Genomic DNA, 26,047 nt, shown 5'->3' with positions numbered 1-26,047 from the left:
AATGAACAGTTGTCTCATTGGATATAATACCACATCTCCTTTATTTTTGTTTGATATGATCGATGCATTAGAAGGGAATGAAGATAGAAAGCAAACACCTTTGTCGTTCTGTTTTTATGTCTACACAAACTGAAATAATTACTTTGTAAGAAATAAAACAGTTTCAAGTACTGCATACGCTGAATTTTATAAGAAGAAAAAAATTGAGCTTTGTATGAAGCTGTTTTTATCGTCACTCAGTTGACACTTTTTTCAAGTACTTGATTTTTGACAGTGACAATCGTCAAAGAAAACTTTGAGGAACTTGGAAGGAATAAAATGTCGTTCTGTTTTTTCTGTTAACTTGAATTTACTTGAACGATCATGAAGCATCCAATCAAAGTTCATTTTTTTTACTTTGACCAAGTTCAATTTAGATGAAAACACCAATTACATCAAAAACTGAGATATTGACAACAACAGATGACTTGGGCCAAGTTAACCTGATCAAATAAAACTTTGACCAGGTTAACTTTCATTTATATTAGTTCCATTTAAAAAAAAAATCTATTTTCCGTTATATAGATAAAGCAAACACGTCCAGTTTGAGAATGTTTTGAAAACGTATGTTTATTACCACGCTTGAAATGTTTGCTGATTCCTATATCATTCTTTTATCGATTTCACGTAAAATAAAGTAGACGTTTTACTTCTAAAAATAATATGTTGTGTGTACGTTTTTTTCATGATTACTATGCGTACAATAATACACTATTAATTTTTAACACATATCTACAGTCTACACCTTCTCGAAATTAAGTTTCACTTATTCCACAAATACTTATAAAGGCCTATTTGATCATTATATCTTAACTGGTAACTGAATTCACAGTCACTTTTGATATGCAAAAGTTTCAATTGCGTTACCTTATAAGTCTAGCTGCAACTATTCGAATCAACCAACATTTTGGTGGCACATGTAAGGTAAAATGTTACTGATTATCTGCATCTTCATCCATATTACAACTATTGACAATAAAAATCTTGTGTAGCCTTTCATGAGGTAAATCGCTAAATTTTAATGTACATACAGTATGATTCTTGTACATAGAATACTACTAAATTGTCAACTATAAATCTCTAAAAATTCTGTAATGATTGTCATTATTTGAGACAGTCACCCATTGTTGTAAGTCATGTCTGTTATGATTGTCATTAGATATTTGAGACAGTCACCCATTGTTGTAAGTCGTGTCTGTTATGATTGTCATTAGATATTTGAGACAGTCACCCATTGTTGTAAGTCATGTCTGTTATAATTGTCATAAGATATTTGAGACAGTCACCCATTGTTGTAAGTCATGTCTGTTATGATTGTCATTAGATATTTGAGACAGTCACCCATTGTTGTAAGTCATGTCTGTTATGATTGTCATTAGATATTTGAGACAGTCACCCATTGTTGTTAAGTCATGTCTGTTATGATTGTCATTAGATATTTGAGACAGTCACCCATTGTTGTAAGTCATGTCTGTTATAATTGTCATAAGATATTTGAGACAGTCACCCATTGTTGTAAGTCATGTCTGTTATGATTGTCATTAGATATTTGAGACAGTCACCCATTGTTGTAAGTCATGTCTGTTATGATTGTCACTGGATATTTGAGACAGTCACCCATTGTTGTAAGTCATGTCTGTTATGATTGTCATTGGATATTTGAGACAGTCACCCATTGTTGTAAGTCATGTCTGTTATGATTGTCATTAGATATTTGAGACAGTCACCCATTGTTGTAAGTCATGTCTGTTATGATTGTCATTAGATATTTGAGATAGTCACCCATTGTTGTAAGTCATGATGTGTTATCGTTTCATCAAAATTAAATACATTTTCTCCTGCATGGAAATTTCTTTAAGGGTTCCAGTATAAGGTATGGCATTAAAACTTATGTCTAACATTGATCTTTTTTTCTTTTATCTAGTATATAATAGATGTTAGGTCAAGTAAATGAAGAATATCTTCTATCCAGTTTATATAAAAATAAATGACTAATCTTAAACCTTATGAATGAAGAATTTCTTCTGTCATGCAAATATTAATCATGATTGTTACAGCTGTTATCCTAGTGCTAGCAAGTTGAAGGTTTGGTTTGCTTATTTGCTTTAAAAACTGTAACAGTCATAATAAATATTTGCATAATAGAAGAATGTTTGCATAAAAACTACTACTTACAGTTCTAGAGTTATACACATTTTGAAATTAAACAAAGCAACTGGTGTGAACTACTAAAGGTTGTTCAAGTCGAATTCCGAAGTGTGTGGTTCACATGTCAATCTAGAATTTGTTTGAAGCAGTTTTTCATGTTTATAAGTAAATCATCGAGAGTTTGCAGCACAGTTAAATAGGACGATCTCATTTAGTCTAAATTGCAACTAAGACATGGTATTACATACAAGGAAATATATTCTTGTCTTAAAATTGAATGTATCGGTGACACTACAATGAAAACAGGTTTTCCCGTTTGAATGATTTTACACTATATATAGTAATTTTTGGGGCCCTTTATAACTTGCTGTTCGTCGTGAGCCAAGGCTCTGTGTTGAAGGCCGTACCTTGACCTATAATGGTTTACTTTTATAAATTGTTACTTTGATGGAGAGTTGTCTCATTGGCACTTGTACCACATCTTCCTATACCTATCTTACAGATGATGTTCCAGAGTTATATAGTAATACCATTATCCTAATTTGTATGGTAAACCGAATTAATTTCACATTGCGATAAGACGTGTCACGGTACCTGTCTATCCCAAATTCATGTATTTGGTTTTGATGTTATATTTGTTATTCTAGTGGGATTTTGTCTGATGCTTGGTCCGTTTCTGTGTGTGTTACATTTTAGTGTTGTGTCGTTGTTCTTCTCTTAAATTTAATGCGTTTCCCTCGGTTTTAGTTTGTTACCCCGATTTTGTTTTTTGTCCATGGATTTATGAGTTTTGAACAGCGGTATACTACTGTTGCCTTTATTTATAGCAAGATAATTGTTCTTTTTAAGATTCTATTTTTTGAAGCATAGACATAAATATCATTGATACCGACATTCCATAAATGTTTTATAGACAAAAAGGACGTACATTCATGTTCTAACTGAAAAAAAATATTTCTCATATATATCATTTCTCAAAACGTGAAAAAAATATAATATTACGTAACTGTTCAATCTTCTTTGCGAAGCCAACGTAATTGCAGATTTAAACTATTAGCCTCTCCAAGTAAACAATAATTTTCAGATTTTTTTCACGTGCATGCAACCAGAAGCCATTTATAATTTAAGAAGTTGCATAAAAACCGGATATATACCTAGTTCATTCCAATAATTTGACAGCTGTTTTATTTACTGCAAGCAGAGACTTTGCATATCTAATCTGAATTTTAAATGGTGCAAAACCAGTATTTTGATTCAAGATTTGCAATATATTTTATGTTATAAAGAGACCAACCTCACTTCAATAAAGGAGAAAAGGTCTAAAACAAGACGAGTATCAAAATGCCTAAGGTTTGGATAATGCTTAAGAAAATAACAATATTCTAATACAAAATTAGTCCCTTGGGGCTGTTTTAAGAAGAGGGTTCATGGGCCACATTGAAAATACTCGAAGGTTAAAACAATCTTTCGAAGTATTTAACAGTTTAAAACTCTTTTCGATGTTTCATCCATGTATCTATGATGAGTTTATTTGCAACCACTGGGTCGATGCCACTGCTGGTGGAGATTTATTTCCCTGAGCCTGGGTATCACCAGCCCAGTAGTCAGCACTTCTGTGTTTACTTGAGTTATTATTGATATGTTCATAATTATAAATTAACTGATAACAAAACTTCGAATTTTTGAAATACTAAGGCTTTTTTTTACCCTCAGGATTAGATTACCTTAGCTGTATTTAGCAAAACTTTTAGGAATTTTCGGTCCTCAATGCTCTTCAACTTCGTACTTTATTTGGCCTTTTAAACATTTTTGATTCGAGCGTCACTGATGAGTCTTGTGTAGACGAAACGCACGTCTGGCGTATATATAAAATTTGAATCCATGTATCTATGTAATGATGAGTTTATTCACAACAATTTCATTAAAATAAGTTTTTTGCCAGATTTGTTAAATATTATAATATTGACTTTATCAATATTTAGTGTCTATTGACTCAATCCAAACCATTGCAGTACAAAATATAGGCAGATTTGTTACCACCTAAGATTACCCCGTTTTTTCTGGGGTTCGTGTTGCTCAGTCTTTAGTTTTCTATCATGTACTTTTGTTTGTTTGTGTTTTTCTTTTTTAGCCATGGTGTTGTCATTTTTTTTCGACTTATGGGTTTGAATGTCCCTCTGAAATCATTAGCCTCTCTTTTAGACCAGACTATCAGTTTCAGGTACCAGTACCAAATCATTAGCATATTTAAACAAGACAACATATAGATTATTTTTTTTTAAAACTTTGGTGGCTTGTTTGTGTTGTAAAAAGTGGGGGTATAGCAAAGATTAAAATAAAATTATAATCTTGTTTAGTTGATATTTTACAAAACATAATATACAAATAAGAAGATGTGGTATGATTGCCAAATGAGAAAACTCTCAACAAAAGACCGAATGAAGTAGATTTTACAACTATAGATCAGCGTACGGCCTTTAACAATGAGCAAAACCCATACCGCAAAGTAAGCTGTGAGAAAAGTAAAATAATTCAAACGAGAAAACCAAGGCCTGTTGTGTGTACAAAACAAAAAACTAAAAACAAAAAAACCGACAATCCCTGAATTACCGACAGCTTCCTGGCTTGGGACAGACACATATATAGTGTAACAGACGCCAATCTTCACTCTAACCGGAAACAGGAGTATAAATTGAAAGACACACAATAAAATATCAATTGAAATGGCTTAACTAAATAAAAATTCGTTCTATTTATTACATACAGATAAAAGTTAAACAATATCATGAGAACAGCTAAATCTCTTTCCATGTTATCATTCAGAGTGTTCCTCATAACCATAAGACATAAAGCTTGATTAAGAGTTGGTATAACCAATATTATTTAATAGAACAAACTTCTTCTCATTGCATGGGAATTTTTGGTAAGACCATCTTGTCCTTTTTTAGATAATCGATTTAGAAATGCATGTTTATCTTTCAGGTTAAATATACTATATTTTAGCATATTTTTAAAATTATTCTATCCATGAACCAGGAGTCTATGGGTCAGATATGTAGTATTCCTTTGACATTTGCAGCAAGCTTATTTATACTTGAAAAATCCTTGTATGTAGCCGCTGGTAAAATATATGAAGTTCGGTACGTTAAAAATGTGTTTGCATAGCACAAGTACATTTAAACTATCTTTTACAAAAGAACCCAGTCCTACTACGTCTACTGCAGTTCTATTTTGTTAATACTTTTTAGACTTAGGCTATATGATAGCAGGGTCATACAATATATATGTCTCTGATTAGTATGTGTGTTTCTGATGATAGTCTCGGGTTCAGAGGAAAACTGAGACTACTAATTAACATTAAGGTGGATTATCGGTATACATTTCCTCATCTATGATTTACTCATACTTTGCTAAAATGAACATTTTACCAGTTTTTTTTCAAAAGTATAATGAAAAGTGTGGTTCACCGTACTATTTTTTTCAAGCTACAAGTTATGCAAAATTGACCAAAAAAAAAAAAAAAAAAAGAATCCCTAGCGTTCCAGTATAAAATTTTTACTATAAGAGTGATCTCCCCTTTTTTGGCGGAGTAGAACATTGATTATAAAAAACACAAATATTTGGTATTTGTTTTAAAATTTTGGATTATATGCAATAAATCACTTACTTTTCTTTATAAAAATGACATTCTCTTACACGTTATATTGCAAATCTGTCTCAAAATTTGCAGATTTAGAAAATAATTAAACCTATTATATACTGCAATTGTGCAATCCAAGATGGTGGTATACATTGATGTGTTCAATTGATACCTATAGCAGTCTCCGATGAAGATATTGACAACTTTTGTTTTTATCGACTTACATTGATATTTGTTATATACTATTTACGGTATAGACCTAAGAGCCAACACGTTTTTTTGGAACTAAAAGCGTTTTTTTTTTAAAATTTTTTGTTACCAACCACTGAAGATTTATTATAAATGGGATACTGTTGAATGTTTTATCACTGTTTACCCACTGTACAAGGTCCTTGTACATTTTTAGCATAGACTGTCCCTGTACTGAGCTCTACGAGATGTATGTATGTATGTATGTATGTATGTATGTATGTATGTATGTATGTATGTATGTATGTATGTATGTATGTATGTATGTATGTATGTATGTATGTATGTATGTATGTATGTATGTATGTATGTATGTATGTATGTATGTATGTATGTATGTATGTATGTATGTATGTATGTATGTATGTATGTATGTATGTATGTATGTATGTATGTATGTATGTATGTATGTATGTATGTATGTATGTATGTATGTATGTATGTATGTATGTATGTATGTATGTATGTATGTATGTATGTATGTATGTATGTATGTATGTATGTATGTATGTATGTATGTATGTATGTATGTATGTATGTATGTATGTATGTATGTATGTATGTATGTATGTATGTATGTATGTATGTATGTATGTATGTATGTATGTATGTATGTATGTATGTATGTATGTATGTGTGTACTGGTAGATTCCTCCAATATCCTAAGAACCCCTCGAGAGCTGCGAGGGTACAGTGGAATCCATGTACACTTCCTACCGGAATTAATGGAGATGTGTCACTAACGTATTTACAATGTTTGAATATTTAATGACACACCGGTTCTTAGTTGAACCATTCTAAGAAAGATAACTGCGATTCCGCAAATGTGTTTTCCGTCGATTTTTTTTTTATCGAACTGTTTCTGCATGTTCTGTTAGGCAAATTAGTGTTTTGATCAGGTTTAGCTGAAATAGAAGAAATAAACGTGGTAAGAAATATGAATTTAAACACATTTAAATGCATAAAGCAATTTACATAATAACTGAGTCTGAATAACTGACATGTATTCGACTTTAGTAACAAAACAGCACTCTCAGCAGCAGAGAAGCAGGTCAATATGTTTTTCTTATACAAACATTTCATGTAACACTGTAGCAACATTGTTGTCCTGGGTACCAGAAAAGTCCACTTTGTGCTTAAACTTTAGCAATGATACCAAGATTAATTTGTTTTTGTATAAATATCGAGGGTAACTTCAACTTGGTGGCCAAATGGTCAAAGTAGTTCTACTACTGTTATCATGAGCTGAGACTACTATAACACAGTATTAGTGTTATAGTAGTCTCAGTCATGAGCCAGTCATTACTGAGGTTGTGATTTCGAACCCCGCTCGTGTGGGTGGACTCAACTCTTATCTTAATCTACCTCCTATTGTCAGTTTTCCTATCGTAGGTTAGTGGTTTTCTCCAGGCACTCTGGCTTCCTCCGACCAATAAAAACTGGCCCCACAAAATAGTACAAAAGAGGGGTTAAAACACCAACAATCAATCAATCCAGGGTAACTTTGAAGGCATGCCAACTTTGAAAGAAGAAATAATGTTGGCATATTAACAGATTGATAAGATTTTATTGATTCTAGGTAAAATTTTGCCTTTCATTTTGGTTTACTTTTGTTATAATTGCCATAATGTCAGTGTGGCTGATTGCAAGTTCAAAACCTTCAACTTATTAACCAAATGATTCCCATGACATCAACCTCAGTCCATCACCTGGGTACACTTTGAACATGTTAGTGACCACCCACCAAATGGGCAACTATAGACATTATCACTATTTGGATACCTGGCAGTTGACCTGAGAATCTGCACCTCTTCTCTGTTGATGTCATGCAACAATCACTTTTCCATTGTGGTGTCAGATATTGTCTATTATGATGTCAAAATTTTAAGGGAACAATTTTGATATCCAGTAAAGAATGGTCTATTTTCTTAAATTGGCACAAAATTATAAAAAAAAAAGGGAACAATTGTGTGATTGTGCTATATACACGATATACATGTATGGTCAATTTTGAATTCTTGTCATCCTTTTTTGCTTATTATATATATGCTTTGTCTGTGTGTTTCTTTTTTAAAACGGCTATTTGTTTTTTATGGCGATTAAAATTATTTTACAATGTTGAATGTTGAACCACAATTTTTGTAGTTTTTACCTATTATGTCTGTTGTTAATATAACATGTCTATAATGGAATTCAATGGGACTGTAATACAAGTGAGAGGTTTAGCTACCTATAAAACCAGGTTTAATCCATATTTTCTGTAAGGAAAAGCCCATACCAAGTCAGGAGTATGACAGTTGTTTTCCATTTGTTAGATGTGTGTGAGCATTTTATAATAATAAAGGACTTTCCATTTTGAATTTCCCAAGGACAGGTACATGTAGGTCTGTGTATTTCAAACTGAAAGTTGTAGATACACTCCCCTTGTCTTACAAATTTTTGCTATATTGGACCAAATGATCCATGTGTTAGATTTTGACATCACTTGGCATCCACTATCCTTAGTCTATTGAGTTAACATTTTCCCCTCTTAAACTACAGGGATTGATATTACCAAACTTAAATTTACTTTACTTTTGTTGAGAACTAATGGTATATAGAGAAAAAATCAAAAAATCATTTGAATAAGATATGTACTGGTTATTACTTTTAAGGAGTCAACATGTGACAGAAATGGACATTATTAAGTGACAACTTAAACTTAAATACATCTGATACCTTAGCTTTATTACATTGTATGTGTAAAGGATGAATAGTGCATGAATATCATGATGATAATTTATAGGCTTATCAAGTTTTATTTCCTTCAAGTTTACATACTTTTATCATGTTTATAGAAGACACAATTGTCAATTAAGAAGATGAATTGAATTATTCCATTGTCAGATTATATAACATTTCCAAGCTAATCCACCCAGCATGACATGATTATCTCCCTTCTATCAAGAAAATTCATTTTTGATCTGTAAAAAAGTGATCAATACATTTGATTTCCATTTCTAAGTATATAACTGTACTGTAGGTGAGGTCTAGCACAAAGACTAATAATCAACAATGAAACTGTGGAATGTATACTGTCAATATATTATGCCCAAGAATAAATGGATATTTGATTTATTGCACAACCCAAAACTTAGGCAAAAATCTATAACAAACTATGGCTTAGGCCAAAAAAGTTATAGTCAGGCTGACTTTTTCGTGGAGATTAATTATCCTGATTTCAATTGCCACATCTGTTCACAAGGTTTTTGTTCAAGGTTGTCCTGTTTCTGACTCATACCTTACTTTACAAAGATCACATTTATGACGGGGGAATAATTTAGACCAGTTTTATCTTAATCAGAAAATTGCTGTAAATGAACCCCTTCAAAATTTTCAGCTACTAGTATACTGTAAACATTGTGGTTATTGTCACCTGATGAACAAACTAGTTCTTAAGGACTTAGGTAACAGTCCAAAGGAAAACACATCACTCTATCGTGCACAGATTATTTTTCTTCTCCAAAAGACCAGTCTCTGATCTTACTTTCAAAATGTTATCTGCTTAGGAGAGAAGCGACAAATACCAATTTTCTAATCTTTGAGAATCAAATTCACAACTTCCAATACTTGAGTTTATATTTTTTGGTGTATGCTTTTGAGTATATTACCCAGACAATTGATTGACAAAAAAAATATTGAGCATAGCAATTCACAATTCAAGGGATAATTTCTCTGAACTTTTACATTCATTTATGTGTCATTGTGAATTTGAACATTTATATGTATCTTCTTAAACAGGAAGAGAACACTTCTTCCTCCTAAAAAGTGTATTAAACTATGACTTGTTTTGGTAGTAAAGGTCAATATACATTCCTCTCAGTAAAATTGAACCATAATATATACTAATATCTTGTCATCAGGAAAGATAATTTATTATGTTTTCTTAATGTTTACTATTTTAATTTTACAAGTTTTGTAACCTTTCAATACCTGCTATTGGCTAATATCATATAATGACGGAGAAATGCATATTTGGTGGCAATATACTGTATATGTACTTTTTTGGAGGTGTATTTAATTTCATATTATTACACTAGATGTATTTTTCATTATAATACGTTATTCTGATTAGCTACACTGCAATCTCACTTAATTCCTTAATCAACTTCATTACACAATAAAATTTATCATTCATGATGACACAAGGTCCCACTAAATGACTAAAAACGTGATAAAAATAGTGTTTTCATGATCCTTGCTAAAAAAATGTAATTATAAGTATTGAATGCTTCTTTTTGTAACTTCATAGGGTTGTAAAAGCAATGACCGTGCACACGCAAAATGCACTTTGGTCAACGCTTTTACACCCCAATGAAGTTACAAAAAGAAGCATTCAATTCTTAAGTATTTCATGGTCCCTAAAATTTCTATAGAAAAAAAAATGCATGCAAATACAAATACAGGTTACTTGCATACAAAGAAATATGTATTGACATCCTTGTACTGACATCATCTGAATTCATAACTGCACCGTAACTGACTTCAATTAACCTGTGAAACCATTAAACAGTAATGTTGATCAACACCAAAACCAATTAAGGATAAAACATAACATGTGTAATGAATAATGACACAAGCAAATATGACACGTTATTATGAAATTTACAATCTAATTAGATGCAGACTTTATCTAAAAAACTACTGTTTTAAAAATTAGATAATCAATTTACTTTCGTAATCAGTAGCACTGCTCTGTTTTATATGTTGTAAAGCAAATTTATACAAATGTTATGAAAAATAAATGCTTTATTCAAATATTTACAAATGCAAATATTCAGAACATGACTACAGCTTTACAGGTCAATCAACTTCAGATGTCAATATCTGTACCATATTGGAAATGTAAAACTCTAAATGACCCCAAATCTAGAAAAGTTTTGAAAAATTGAGGAAACAAAGTTAAATACCTGCCGTCTTTACTAAACTTGTAAAAGATAAAAACACAGAGATTGCAAAAGACAACCTCTGACAAGGTCTGTTAACTTGGGCACTTTAACTTTGGTCAGATTTAATTTCCTTTTAAGATTAAAATTACACACTTTCACTTTTTTCTTGAGGGGCCTGGTCGCTGAGCGATCTCTACAAAGTTTTGCTGTATTACTAGCATGAGTTTTTATGCATTTGACTCCATTTTAATGGACAAGGAATACAAGTTTTCCTGTAATAAGTCAGTGGTTCTCTCAGGGCACTTTGGCTTCCTCCACCAATACAAATTTTGCCGCTACGATACAGTTAATAGTTAGGTTTAATTAGTAAAACTACTATACCACTAGCCTGTCAGCACTGGGATTGGGAGTTTGTATCCCCCAAGTGAATCTGAATTGAATAGTATTGTTAGTTTTTCGACAAAAGGTCAGTGGTTGTCTTTTGGCACTCTTGCTTCCTCTACAAAAAACCCTGACGGCCATGACATAGCTCAATAGTTTGGTGTTAATCACCAATCAGTCAATCTATATTATTGGTTAAAATTGTAACATTGTAAAAATCCAGGATGAAATGAAAAATAAAAAGTAGATAATATATGGATAAGGTTTGTTATATCATCATGCATGCTTATATTGGATGACAAACAAATTTAAACATGTGTTGCATTATATCCAGTTTTTATGTCTTTTTTCTGACATGGATGAATTGATTTGTTATTTTGCCCTATGTTCAGAAAGGATTGTTCATGTATGTTTATAGGCATAGTTGTAGAAGTTCAGGATAAATGTTATTGGCTTTTGTTACTTTTCTACAGTGTTGCATTCAGGTAGGAACTCATTTTGGATGTAGATGGGGAAGGGGAGGGGTTGAAATACTGGGGATTCATTAACATTTGTTTGGTTCCAACTTTCCTGGGTTTCGTGGGAAAAGGTAAACCCCGAATTCAAATGTTTAATGAATCACAAATTTTCTATAGGCTTTTATACTGAAATTGGTAAAACATAGTAATCAAATATCTGTGGAAAAGCAAGTTTTCATCAATCCATGAAAATTGATACCCGCGAAAATAAATGAATCCACAGTAAAATAAAAGGACTTTTAACCCCCAAAAAATTCAACCTGACTATCATACACGAATAACCACCTTATTAATTGTTTTAACTGATACAAGATATTTTCTAGTGGTGTTTTTTCCTGGATTTTAATCTTCCTTGAAGATCAATTTTACACAGTGTTGTATTTTAATGGTTTTATCTGAAATTGATTTTTCTCAATATACTTACCTGACATATTTTTTTAGTTCAAACCATGACAGAAGTAAGAAAAAGGAAGTCAACTGCAAAATCAAAGACTACCAGTACCACATCGTCAAATGGTAACGTGAAAACTACATCACCTGCAGCCTCATTATGGCCATACATACATCTATTGGTTGGATTCATTGCAATGATGGCCTGTGGTCTAATACATAGTAAATATATGTCTACAATACACGAAAACAATCTCTGGTTCTCAAATATTAAGGTATGTGTGATTATTTTCATAGTTTTAAATGAGATCCAATTCGCAAATTTTGTAGAGGTATTAATTGTTCAAAGTTTCACATTAATCCACAGGAAAATGATATATACTAGTATACTCATTGTTGAAGGTGGTACTGTGACCTATAGTTGTTAACTTCTATGTTTAATATGTGGTTTTCTCTCACAAACTATCAATTTATAATGGTCTTTTAAAAAGTTCGTTATTTGAAACAGAGCAGCAAATTTCCTTAAATAAGTCTTTTTATGTTTGAAAACTATTTATAAAAAATTTGTATGGATTATTTTTTTGACATGGCTTTTTGCCAGAGCTTAATTAACATACAATGTATTAGTTATTTAAGGAATGACTGTAATATTTTTTCTGTCTATGAAGAAATAACATAAAAAATATGGTGCACACTGAATAACGCGCGAAGCGGGTTATTTAACAGTGTGCACCACATTTTTTATGTTATTTCGAATAAACAGAAAAAAAATTTACAGTCATTTCTTATAATTCAATTCTAAATTCCATTTTAAACTGTAGAAAACCATGGAAAAACGTTGATGACGTCACAGTCACATGACTCAATTATGTCTATGGGCTGATAACAAAATATCGTCAGCCAATCAGAAGACGTGTTACATCCAAAATTAAATTATTCAAGCTGGGGACATACAAGTGAATAAGTGAAAGATGATAAGGTCAAAGTTTGCTCAGGTACAGAGAGTTTCATGAAGAACATGTAAACAGAAAACAAATGAACTTTTAGACACTGCACAAGTAAAAAATAAATGAAATGGGAAAGAAAACAGTACACCTGGCAAAAGGAAAGATAAAGAATTACATTATACCATTGTCAATACCTCAGTCATGTAGTTTTCATGGCAAGAGTTAAAATCCCCTGAATCAAGCCCTCATCCATCCCTTTCTTTAATTATTTAAAAAATTTAATTTTCTCAGTTTTATGCCTACAGTTCTAGGTGAAGGTGGCATTACATGTTACCGTTAACCTTAACTTCCCTCTGTCTTTCAGTCTGTTTAATCTTCATACTGTCCCATATTCTTTCAGCACCCTTACTACATTTCCCTCATCAAAATGTTTTGAAACTCATACTCAATGCTGAAAATCAAAAATTGCAGACAAAGTATGAATTTTGGCAGTGAGTCCTTTACTATTCTGGAGTTATGCCCCTTTTTAAAAATTGCAAAGTTTTAGCTGGGGCATTCATGTCCGAAGACACATTATTATTTTATTTAAAAATTTTAGGCAGCCAGTGGGCCCTGACTTATAAATCTGGATCTGCCACTGACATTGCACACATGTTACACATTCATTACTCTCCTTGGTCACATGACTTTTGGTTGGGGTTTAATCATGCTGTGAGGGTTACCTTGTTCTTTTTCTTTTCTTTAATATTTAAATAGGAGTCCACATTGAATATGATATGACTCTTAGAAGTAAACTGTATAAACAAATCAAATATATAATAGCTTATAACTTAATATAATGTTTTATAATCTTTCTTTTCTATAGAAAATCCATTATAACAAGAGGAGAAAATTGGGGTTTATATCTTAATAAATTGAAACAAATGAAGTGGTAAAGGAGATTCCTTTTTCTGTAACGTTTTATATTGTACATTTCATAGTTCCTTCGTTAACAATTTGCTGATTTTTTTTCACCATACCAAGTTCAATTTTCCTGTTCTAACTTCCCTATATCTAATATATATGAATGAATTTTCATAGGTATAGGTTAAAAACACCTGTTACAAACAACTTATTGATTGTAAAGTCATTTCTCTGTTTAATTCAACTTTAATAAGATTATAGTAACATTTTTATGTTATTTATTCTTTACAAATGTAGTAAATGCAGTAAATGCAGAGATTACTGTAGAATTATATATTCAATTTCAATATACAGATAGATTTAAACGTGTTATTGTACTTATAAAAAAGGGGGATATATAGGGAGAAATAAAAACAAGAAGCATTGCAAAGATACCAAAGAAATACAAAATGTATATTCAGTTTTAAATAGAATGAAATAGTCTTTGTTTTCCTATTCCTAATAAAGATATACTGTGGATTCATTTATTTACGTGGATTGAGATAACCTTGTATTTTCTTGGAGATTTGATTTCATGGTTTTGTCAATCTCTTGATACAGAGCCTATAGAAAATTTGTTATAGGTTGAAAATTTAAAATCATAGTTAAACTGTACTCACACAACTCCTGAAAATTGGTGTCCAAAGAATAATAATGAATCAACATTACCAGTTTCTTAAGTTCAGATTGTGAGTGAGGTCACTTTCTCATTTCCAATGATGAAAGCTTACCCTAGTCTGTATGGAGCAAGTCAACTTTCCCTTTTCAAGACCAGTGATAATATTTCTTACCCTAAAATTTCAAAGTTCCATGTTCAGTGGAGAAAAGTATGTACAGCAAGTAATAAAATATTAGTTTAGAATTGAGTTAGTTTAATTTTTTTTCGTGCAAAATGTACATAAACTAATTTCACCCAATCCTCAATGGATTAAGATAACTTTCGTCTGTTGAGCAAATTAAGATAATTGCCATTTTTCTCAAAACAGAATGCAATATGAAGGCCAGTTTTATCAGTCCAAAAAGAATTGCTCTAGCATTTTTCCAAGTCAAGAATGAAATTAATGAGTTGTCACTGTCTGAGACAAATTTGTCTTATGAATATGGTTCTGATTTATAATAAAGTCTTATAAAGAAACCATTTTATTGTTTTTATCATTTACATTATAATTACAATATGACAATTAAGGTTGTTTAATTAAGTAAAACATCATTTATCAATAAAAATAAATAAATTTACTACTGTTCTGAAATGATTTTGTAATACTATAATGAAAACGATACATACAATTATATTTTCATGAAAGAATGCAATGCCTTAAGGAAGCTTTCTCTGACAATCGATAATACAGCATGAAATATGTCACCAGAAATTGGTCATAATTATTCTCTGATGTGGATGCTGTAGAAAGTAATAAGCAGGAATGTATGAGTGCATTTTCCTTTTGTAAAAGAAGATACAATGTAGCAGAATAATAGAACATGGGAAAATTGGTGCAATCTCAGGTGTCATGAAAGCTTCTCTTTATTGACAATCTTCAGGTTTTTAGCTTTAGGGAATACCTCCTTGAATTAAATGAATATTTTCACCTTTGAAATCTTTCTATTGAAAGCATTAGGGTAGATCAGTACTATATTTTAGTGTAATACTACAATGTATTAGTTTAGCAACAATTTATTGTTATTTAGATATAAGAAGATGTGGTATGAGTGCCAATGAAGCAAATCTCTCATTCAAGTCACAATCTGTAAAAGAAAAACCATTAAAGGTCAAAGTACGGTCCTCAAGACCCAGCCTTGGCTCATACCGAACAGCAAACTATAAAGGGCCCCAAAAATTACTAGTGTAAAACCATTCAAACAGGAAAACCAGCGGTCTAATCTATATAAAACAACAAGAAATGAGAAACACTTATGAACCACACCAACAAACCACAACTACTGAACATCAGATTGTATGAATTAACACCTCTGTTGAATCTTTATGTAAAGTTGTCAAAATTTCAAGTACCGTAATGCACACATTTATTCTGAATCAAGTATTGAAGCAATTTCCAATACAACACATCTTTTATGCAGTGATAACTGAAACTTAAGCCCTATTTAATAATTATTGCTTGGAAAGGACATGTTATACCGACTTTCATCATAACGAATAAAAAGGTATATATAATAACAATTGTCTTTATACAGCCTTATACAATATCTCATTTGTTTTTGCCTCAGACAAATCTTCCCATATGTGTCTGATGAATATAGATTTTGCAACTGCATCAACTGAGACAATATATCTCAAGGAAAGTTTTAAAAATATTCAAAGTTGAAACATGAGGTTTTCAGAGCATTTTGAATACTTTGAGTTACTGTTTACAGTTGGAAAATATAGTATCTCATGAGATGTGATAGTAGAATCTTTTTAACTATTTAAAGCCATCATTAGATTTTTTTTGGTCTCTGACAGTGATATCATCTTCACAAAGATTGTGTTGTTTCAATGTAATGTCATCATCAGTCCCAGTCGCTCTTTCTATGCCCAGCGTAGTGGAGGGGGCATTAAGTGTTATCCTTGATCATCTGTATGTCTGTATGTACGTCCCAAAGTTGGTTTCTATTCTCTAACTTTTGTTTGCTTCAACTAAATATCATGACACTTATACACAATGCTTATTACCAAATAATACAAATTAAGTTTGAAATAGGGTGGCATCACTTATAAACTGTTCTTAAGTTATGCCCCTTTATAAACATAAAAAAAGCAAATTTTTTCGTTTCCGTTCTTTAACTTTAGTTAATGCTATGAGACTCATAAACAATGCTTATTACCACAAAACTCAGACCAAGTACAAATTTGGTAGTGTTACTTTAACCATTCTTCATTTATGTCTGTTTATAATTTTATATGATATGCAAGCAAGGGCATCATTTGTGTCCCATGGACACATTCACCATTTAATTTTTTTAAGTGATATTATCTACACAAAGATTGTGTTCTTTCTATGTAATGTCATCCTCAGTCACAGTCTCTTTTTCATAAAGTCACAATAACGAATTCAGAGAAAATCAAGTAAAGTTGATGTCAATTAAGTTAGAATCTTGACCAATGAAGTACTGAGATCAAACAAACCACAAATGGATTACAATTAGAGAAAAAAATAATCAACCAATCAAGCGGAAAAGTATAAATCAGCCAAGAATAAAACAATTTGAAATTTTGTACTTTCACCAATATTAAAATCAGTGATCTGAGATATCAACAAATGAAAGCAAATAAATCAGTCACTTCTTAATTATGTTCAAATACAAATTTATACAGAATTATTATATTGAACTAAGGTGTGAAAAATTTATTGTGAAAATGTTGAACTGGTGTAAAACTCTAAATATTTATGAATTATTGTAAATATATCAATTACTTGCTCAACATTATTGTTAATATATCATTGTTACTTGCTCAATAACAATTGGTTATTAACATTGATGTGTTCACAGTGTAATTATTTCCTTTATGTATTTTTAGGGGAAATATAAATTGAATTTCTGATCACAGTTAGAGATTAGCAATTCACATCAAATATATAGATTCAGTGTTTTCTCTCTTTATTAGTAATGGCAGTCACCTGGAGCTTTGGAATGATATAAGGCTTATGACATTTGATATTTCCTCACGCAGTGATTTTGATTGGCTAAGTTCATTGTTCTATTGAATGTACAGATGAGACTATTTGAGTAGACGGTTTCTTAACCAAATTGGGTCTCTATCTGTAGTATTGGGTATACAAGTAAAATGATTCTAATTTAATTTTACTATTATAATTCAAAGGCAAATCCAGGGGGGGTGGGGTGGGTGGTGGCCCTTTAGTTGGAAAAAATTGGTTGATTATATTATAGCGAATCACTCAAGCAATTGACTGGAGCGGGCCCCCATTAGGTCAGTCAGAGGGCTCCCCTTATTGAAAGTTCTGGATCCGCCACTGGAATTTGAGAAGGGAAAGAAGTACCCGTAGACTATTTAAGAATCAAGTTTCGTCTGTATGTGTAGGCTTGGGTATCAGAATAGAATGTTTTGTATAACATTGTATCACTGTGTAGTAAATATCACAATAGGAGTAGTAAGAGCAAGCAGTTAACGTGTGTTATTTGATATTAATTACCAGAAGTGATGAATAGAGAAAAGTTCTGACTGTAATACTGAACTGTAAAATAGTTTAAGAATTAATGCTAATAAAGCATAATGTATACTTTTTTGCAATCTAATTAAAATTTATTTCTAGCGACATAAATTTACTTTTTTTTGTATTATTCCTTATTTTTTTGTAGTCTCTTTAGCAAGCATTTGTTTTCATTCATAAAAATATATGACAGAATGAAATAAAATGATATAAATTTGTACAATTATATATATATATAATTATATATAAATTCACATAATATGAAAAATAAGTCCAAATTTAAAATACATGTATGACTGTACATTGTATACACTTTATAATTTTTACACAATAAATTTGCATACCTGTTTTGATATAAAAGTTTAATAAAAAGAAAATCCAAATTAGAAAAAGTCTAAAATAAACAATTAACAATGCATGGACTTGATATAATCATGTATGTATCAACATGTATCTTTGTCTAGACTAGATCTAATTAACCATTGAGATTAACCATCAGGATAACCTCCAAAGACTACAGACATCACATAACCCATTTCAAACATAAATATAAATTGTAGCAGATAGGGACCACATGGAATTTGATTTTTCTTGGTATGTTTGTTTTATATTGTAGGTTAAAAAGTATGTCTATCATCATTGTTACTCATGTAAGAATGATTGTTTTGGGGATTGAATCAGTCAACTGAATGGTTTACTTGTTCACTTTCAATGTATGCCCCCTATAAAAGAATACTTTATATGTACACAAATAATTTATTTTCAAAATCTTCCAAAATTGAAAAGTTTTATTTTATGATGATTTCCTTTCAAGCATGACTAAATACTGTTTCTGTATTGCTTTATTGTGTTACAAAGCAAAAAAGAGATGAAATAAACCTGAGTTAAATGATGTTTGATGTGTTTTCAATTTCCTTTTAATGAAAGTAACCTAAAATGATATTGCATTTTGTGACGGATCAATACTATCCCGTATCTAATATTAGCCTTAATGCCTCAGATTTAAAAAGTCATAAATATTACAGCGCTATAATAAATTGTTACACATAGGTTGCTGATTTTTGAACTGCTGTTACTCAGAGGTGCTAAACAAGGCATTGATTTTTTAAAAATATGTGTTACCAATGTAGTAGGAGAAAGCCATAAATCTTCTCTTATGGCATGTGAAAATATTGATCGGGAAAATCGTCAGTCACTTCTCTAATTGGGAGTTATGGACGACTCTAGTTTCCTATAATGAACATCTATGCTTTTCTCTGTTGCTGAATCAGATTGCTAATCTGACAGACAGATGAATTAACTCTATTTTATATTTGCAATTCAATCGAGAAAATTTATCAGTGGGGATTATATTGAACGAAATTGATGTCTAGTTTTAAATTCCGTTTAAATTGTTAATTCCGTAGGGAAAGAATACTGTAATACTGTTGAGTAAGAAACCATTAAAATTGTAAACGTCACTATTAAAAGAGACTTTTATTACATTGTGGTGTATACCAGAGAACAATGACGGAACTGAGAAGACGTAAGGTTGCAAGAGGGAAAGGAAGTGTTCGTAACGGTCTTCATAAAAATATCAATGGTGCTCATGAAGGGTTACCTGCACTCTTACAGGGTGTTTCCTTACAGCAACTGTTTCTCAATGGTTTTGGTGTATTTATGTGTCTCTATTTAGGATATAAACATGCTTCATATATGAAAATAATACATGAGACTCAGACTTGGTTCTCAAATATAAAGGTATAGTTAACTTTTATTTTTTAGGCAATATTTTTAACTACCTTGTTTATAGGGGGTATCATTGGGGGGTTCCGATCCCGGATCCCGCTTACTGTTTTGTCCGATTCTCGTATCCCGCTTACACTATGTACGTAAGCAATTGTCATTTTTTTGTCATTTCCCGGGTCCCGCTAGACCTCATTTCCTGTTTTTCCAACACAATAATTTGACTTTCACGTGTCACGCTTACAAAAAATTGGCAATCCTGCGTCACGCTTAGACCCCAATGAGACCCACTTTATATGCTTGGGTCTGTTATGCAACATGCTTATTAATTTTATTGATAAATGATTACTGTCATATTTTTATTTTAATTTTTAATAGTAGAGATGGGGTATGATTCATTGATAAATTGATGCATGTTAAGTGTCCAGTGTCCTTTATTACTCATTGTATAGGACAAAAACATTTTACTGTGACAAGAATATGAAGCATGAGTTGTAACCAATATTCATTTCATCTTTTGCGAGTATATGTAAGCATATTTTATTGCGCTGCTTAAAATTTATATCTTCCTTTGTATGCATTTATTTTCAGCGATTATTTTAATTCTGCCTAGGACAAGATTATTTTCAAAACTTAGTCCATTGATCCTACCTTTCAACAGGGGTAGAAATGTTCATAATTTTAAGATTCACCTATTGACTTTGCCTTCTTGGCTTGCCCACATTGAATGTTTTGATGACCACCTTGAATACTTGTCTATGTTGAAATATTAACATGACCAACACAGTGTGTTAATTTAGATGAAACGCATGATTACATTGCCTTCTTGTCTATGTTAAAATATTTTGATGACATGAATGATGACATTGCCTTCTTGTCTATGTTAAAATATTTTGAAGACGCGCATGATGACATTGCCTTCTGGTCTATGTTAAAATATTTTGAAGATGCGCATGATGACATTGCCTTCTTGTTTGTTAAAATATTTTGAAGACACGCATGATGACATTGCCTTCTTGTCTATGATAAAATATTTTGGAGATGCGCATTGCCTTCTTGTCTATGTTAAAATATTTTGAAGACATGCATGATGACATTGCCTTCTTGTCTATGTTAAAATATTTTGAAGACACGCATGATGACATTGCCTTCTTGTCTATGATAAAATATTTTGGAGATGCGCATGATGACATTGCCTTCTTGTCTATGTTTAAATACTTTGAAGATGCGCATGATGACATTGCCTTCTTGTCTATGTTAAAATATTTTAAAGACGTGCATGATGACATTGCCTTCTTGTCTATGTTAAAATATTTTAAAGACGGGCATGATGACATTGCCTTCTTGTCTATGTTAAAATATTTTAAAGACGCGCATGATGACATTGCCTTCTTGTCTATGTTAAAATATTTTAAAGACGGGCATGATGACATTGCCTTCTTGTCTATGTTAAAATATTTTGAAGACGCGCATGATGACATTGCCTTCTTGTCTATGTTAAAATATTTTAAAGACGTGCATGATGACATTGCCTTCTTGTCTATTTTAAAATATTTTGAAGACGCGCATGATGACATTGCCTTCTTGTCTATGTTAAAATATTTTAAAGACGCGCATGATGACATTGCCTTCTTGTCTATGTTAAAATATTTTAAAGACGCGCATGATGACATTGCCTTCTTGTCTATGTTAAAATATTTTAAAGACGGGCATGATGACATTGCCTTCTTGTCTATGTTAAAATATTTTGAAGATGCGCATGATGACATTGCCTTCTTGTTTGTTAAAATATTTTGGAGATGCGCATGATGACATTGCCTTCTTGTCTATGTTAAAATATTTTGAAGACGCGCATGATGACATTGCCTTCTTGTCTATGTTAAAATATTTTAAAGACGTGCATGATGACATTGCCTTCTTGTCTATGTTAAAATATTTTAAAGACGGGCATGATGACATTGCCTTCTTGTCTATGTTAAAATATTTTGAAGATGCGCATGATGACATTGCCTTCTTGTTTGTTAAAATATTTTGGAGATGCGCATGATGACATTGCCTTCTTGTCTATGTTAAAATATTTTAAAGACGTGCATGATGACATTGCCTTCTTGTCTATGTTAAAATATTTTAAAGACGCGCATGATGACATTGCCTTCTTGTCTATGTTAAAATATTTTAAAGACGTGCATGATGACATTGCCTTCTTGTCTATGTTAAAATATTTTAAAGACGCACATGATGACATTGCCTTCTTGTCTATGTTAAAATATTTTAAAGACGGGCATGATGACATTGCCTTCTTGTCTATGTTAAAATATTTTGAAGATGCGCATGATGACATTGCCTTCTTGTTTGTTAAAATATTTTGGAGATGCGCATGATGACATTGCCTTCTTGTCTATGTTAAAATATTTTGAAGACGCGCATGATGACATTGCCTTCTTGTCTATGTTAAAATATTTTAAAGACGTGCATGATGACATTGCCTTCTTGTCTATGTTAAAATATTTTAAAGACGTGCATGATGACATTGCCTTCTTGTCTATGTTAAAATATTTTGAAGACGCGCATGATGACATTGCCTTCTTGTCTATGTTAAAATATTTTAAAGACGCGCATGATGACATTGCCTTCTTGTCTATGTTAAAATATTTTAAAGACGCGCATGATGACATTGCCTTCTTGTCTATGTTAAAATATTTTAAAGACGGGCATGATGACATTGCCTTCTTGTCTATGTTAAAATATTTTGAAGATGCGCATGATGACATTGCCTTCTTGTTTGTTAAAATATTTTGGAGATGCGCATGATGACATTGCCTTCTTGTCTATGTTAAAATATTTTGAAGACGCGCATGATGACATTGCCTTCTTGTCTATGTTAAAATATTTTAAAGACGTGCATGATGACATTGCCTTCTTGTCTATGTTAAAATATTTTAAAGACGGGCATGATGACATTGCCTTCTTGTCTATGTTAAAATATTTTGAAGATGCGCATGATGACATTGCCTTCTTGTTTGTTAAAATATTTTGGAGATGCGCATGATGACATTGCCTTCTTGTCTATGTTAAAATATTTTAAAGACGTGCATGATGACATTGCCTTCTTGTCTATGTTAAAATATTTTAAAGACGCGCATGATGACATTGCCTTCTTGTCTATGTTAAAATATTTTAAAGACGTGCATGATGACATTGCCTTCTTGTCTATGTTAAAATATTTTAAAGACGCGCATGATGACATTGCCTTCTTGTCTATGTTAAAATATTTTAAAGACGGGCATGATGACATTGCCTTCTTGTCTATGTTAAAATATTTTGAAGATGCGCATGATGACATTGCCTTCTTGTTTGTTAAAATATTTTGGAGATGCGCATGATGACATTGCCTTCTTGTCTATGTTAAAATATTTTGAAGACGCGCATGATGACATTGCCTTCTTGTCTATGTTAAAATATTTTAAAGACGTGCATGATGACATTGCCTTCTTGTCTATGTTAAAATATTTTGAAGACGCGCATGATGACATTGCCTTCTTGTCTATGTTAAAATATTTTAAAGACGCGCATGATGACATTGCCTTCTTGTCTATGTTAAAATATTTTAAAGACGCGCATGATGACATTGCCTTCTTGTCTATGTTAAAATATTTTAAAGACGGGCATGATGACATTGCCTTCTTGTCTATGTTAAAATATTTTGAAGATGCGCATGATGACATTGCCTTCTTGTTTGTTAAAATATTTTGGAGATGCGCATGATGACATTGCCTTCTTGTCTATGTTAAAATATTTTGAAGACGCGCATGATGACATTGCCTTCTTGTCTATGTTAAAATATTTTAAAGACGTGCATGATGACATTGCCTTCTTGTCTATGTTAAAATATTTTAAAGACGGGCATGATGACATTGCCTTCTTGTCTATGTTAAAATATTTTGAAGATGCGCATGATGACATTGCCTTCTTGTTTGTTAAAATATTTTGGAGATGCGCATGATGACATTGCCTTCTTGTCTATGTTAAAATATTTTAAAGACGTGCATGATGACATTGCCTTCTTGTCTATGTTAAAATATTTTAAAGACGCGCATGATGACATTGCCTTCTTGTCTATGTTAAAATATTTTAAAGACGTGCATGATGACATTGCCTTCTTGTCTATGTTAAAATATTTTAAAGACGCGCATGATGACATTGCCTTCTTGTCTATGTTAAAATATTTTAAAGACGGGCATGATGACATTGCCTTCTTGTCTATGTTAAAATATTTTGAAGATGCGCATGATGACATTGCCTTCTTGTTTGTTAAAATATTTTGGAGATGCGCATGATGACATTGCCTTCTTGTCTATGTTAAAATATTTTGAAGACGCGCATGATGACATTGCCTTCTTGTCTATGTTAAAATATTTTAAAGACGTGCATGATGACATTGCCTTCTTGTCTATGTTAAAATATTTTAAAGACGGGCATGATGACATTGCCTTCTTGTCTATGTTAAAATATTTTGAAGATGCGCATGATGACATTGCCTTCTTGTTTGTTAAAATATTTTGGAGATGCGCATGATGACATTGCCTTCTTGTCTATGTTAAAATATTTTAAAGTCGCGCATGATGACATTGCCTTCTTGTCTATGATAAAATATTTTGAAGACGGTCATGATGACATTGCCTTCTTGTCTATGTTAAAATATTTTAAAGACGGGCATGATGACATTGCCTTCTTGTCTAAGATAAAATATTTAGATGACCCACATAGTGATTTTATATAAATAAGGTGAAGTGGTATGAAAGCCAATGAGACAACTATCCATTAGAGTTCAAATAAGTGGATGTAAACAATTATAGGTCACTTTATCACCAGATTTGTTTTAAATTTGTTAACTCATAAGAACCACGGTATATATAGTACTTGTACAGTATTGCAATTACATTTTGTGAGCACACATCTTTGAAGACCTTCTGGACAGAAACATTCGAACTAGGCAGTATTTGTTTGAAATCATGTGTAGTGGTAATTTTTTGCAGGGCATTTCCATTCTCTATTGACTGTTTTAAGTACCATCATTTTGATCTGACTATTTTTACAGGAAATAAAGGACTTTCTTTCTATACATTGGGAATGTAACTTTTCTGCCACAATTTGATTGAGTGTCTCTTCCTTGGTTAGTTGGTTTGGCATCAGTTATTTTTGGCCATGCAACATTATTTTGTTTTAACCAAAAATTAGTTATGAAAATTTCTGGTTTTTACTGGTAGCCGATCCAGAAATTTTCATAAGTGGGGGCGCGCTCCAGTCATGCTTCAGAGATTCTCTATATAATCAACCATATTCTCCCCACAAATGGAGGGCCGTGGCGACCTTGGCTCACCCTTTTAATCTGCTTCTGTTTACAATATTTTGACTATCATACCAGTGTTCGTGACACACAGTTTTCAATCCTTTTTTATACAGTGGCATGGGGGCAATTTTGTGGTTTTCTTTTACTTTAAACATCATCAAAAATGATTGTTTACCTATTAAGAGAGTTACCAATCTTGGAATTGTATCAAAAAAAAATGGGATAAAAAAAACCAAACAATTCTATATTAAACTCACATCACAATGTAGTTACTATTCTCATCCAATTTTAATCTCATGGTGTTTAATTAAGTTCAAATTTATCATTGTACTAAGGTTTCAAAGGCTGTTTGGTTAAATCAATAGATATCCTTCTTTGACATTTAATTCCATGTTAAACCTTAATTGATAGGAACAAAGGATTTCCAGGAGAGCTACAGAAGTCAAGAGTGAATTATGGAGATTCAAATATCACTAATGTGCAGTAATCATTTGAGGATTAAAGGTTTCTGCTTAATTTGTTCTCTAAGAAGAATCATGTTTTGTATAATTATTGTCTGTTTCATTGCATTTTAGGAGGAGATGATCATAAATGGAAACAAGAATTAATTTAAAATGAGTCAAG

The 26,047-nt window shown here is 31.7% G+C and overlaps 1 protein-coding gene across 3 annotated transcripts in view; it reads left to right on the top strand.

The window, feature by feature from the left end:
* Positions 1-6,983: 6,983 nt before the first annotated feature.
* LOC143047974 (protein C-mannosyl-transferase DPY19L3-like) overlaps positions 6,984-26,047 on the top strand; it is a 45,116-nt gene continuing 26,052 nt past the window's right edge. The window contains exons 1-2 of one of the 3 annotated variants that reach the window (XM_076221353.1): positions 6,984-7,004; positions 12,345-12,568. In XM_076221353.1, coding sequence (XP_076077468.1) covers positions 12,353-12,568 — 216 coding nt within the window. In that variant the 5' untranslated portion in view covers positions 6,984-7,004; positions 12,345-12,352. Of the gene's footprint in view, positions 7,005-11,846; positions 11,871-12,344; positions 12,569-19,839; positions 20,089-26,047 lie in introns of those variants that run through there. The other 2 variants (XM_076221352.1, XM_076221351.1) reach the window with 2 other exon arrangements.

This window comes from Mytilus galloprovincialis, chromosome 10, assembly GCF_965363235.1.
Source record: "Mytilus galloprovincialis chromosome 10, xbMytGall1.hap1.1, whole genome shotgun sequence".
NCBI lineage: Eukaryota > Metazoa > Mollusca > Bivalvia > Mytilida > Mytilidae > Mytilus > Mytilus galloprovincialis.
Note: the sequence above shows the minus strand (reverse complement) of the source record. Positions and strands in the feature narration are given on the sequence as shown.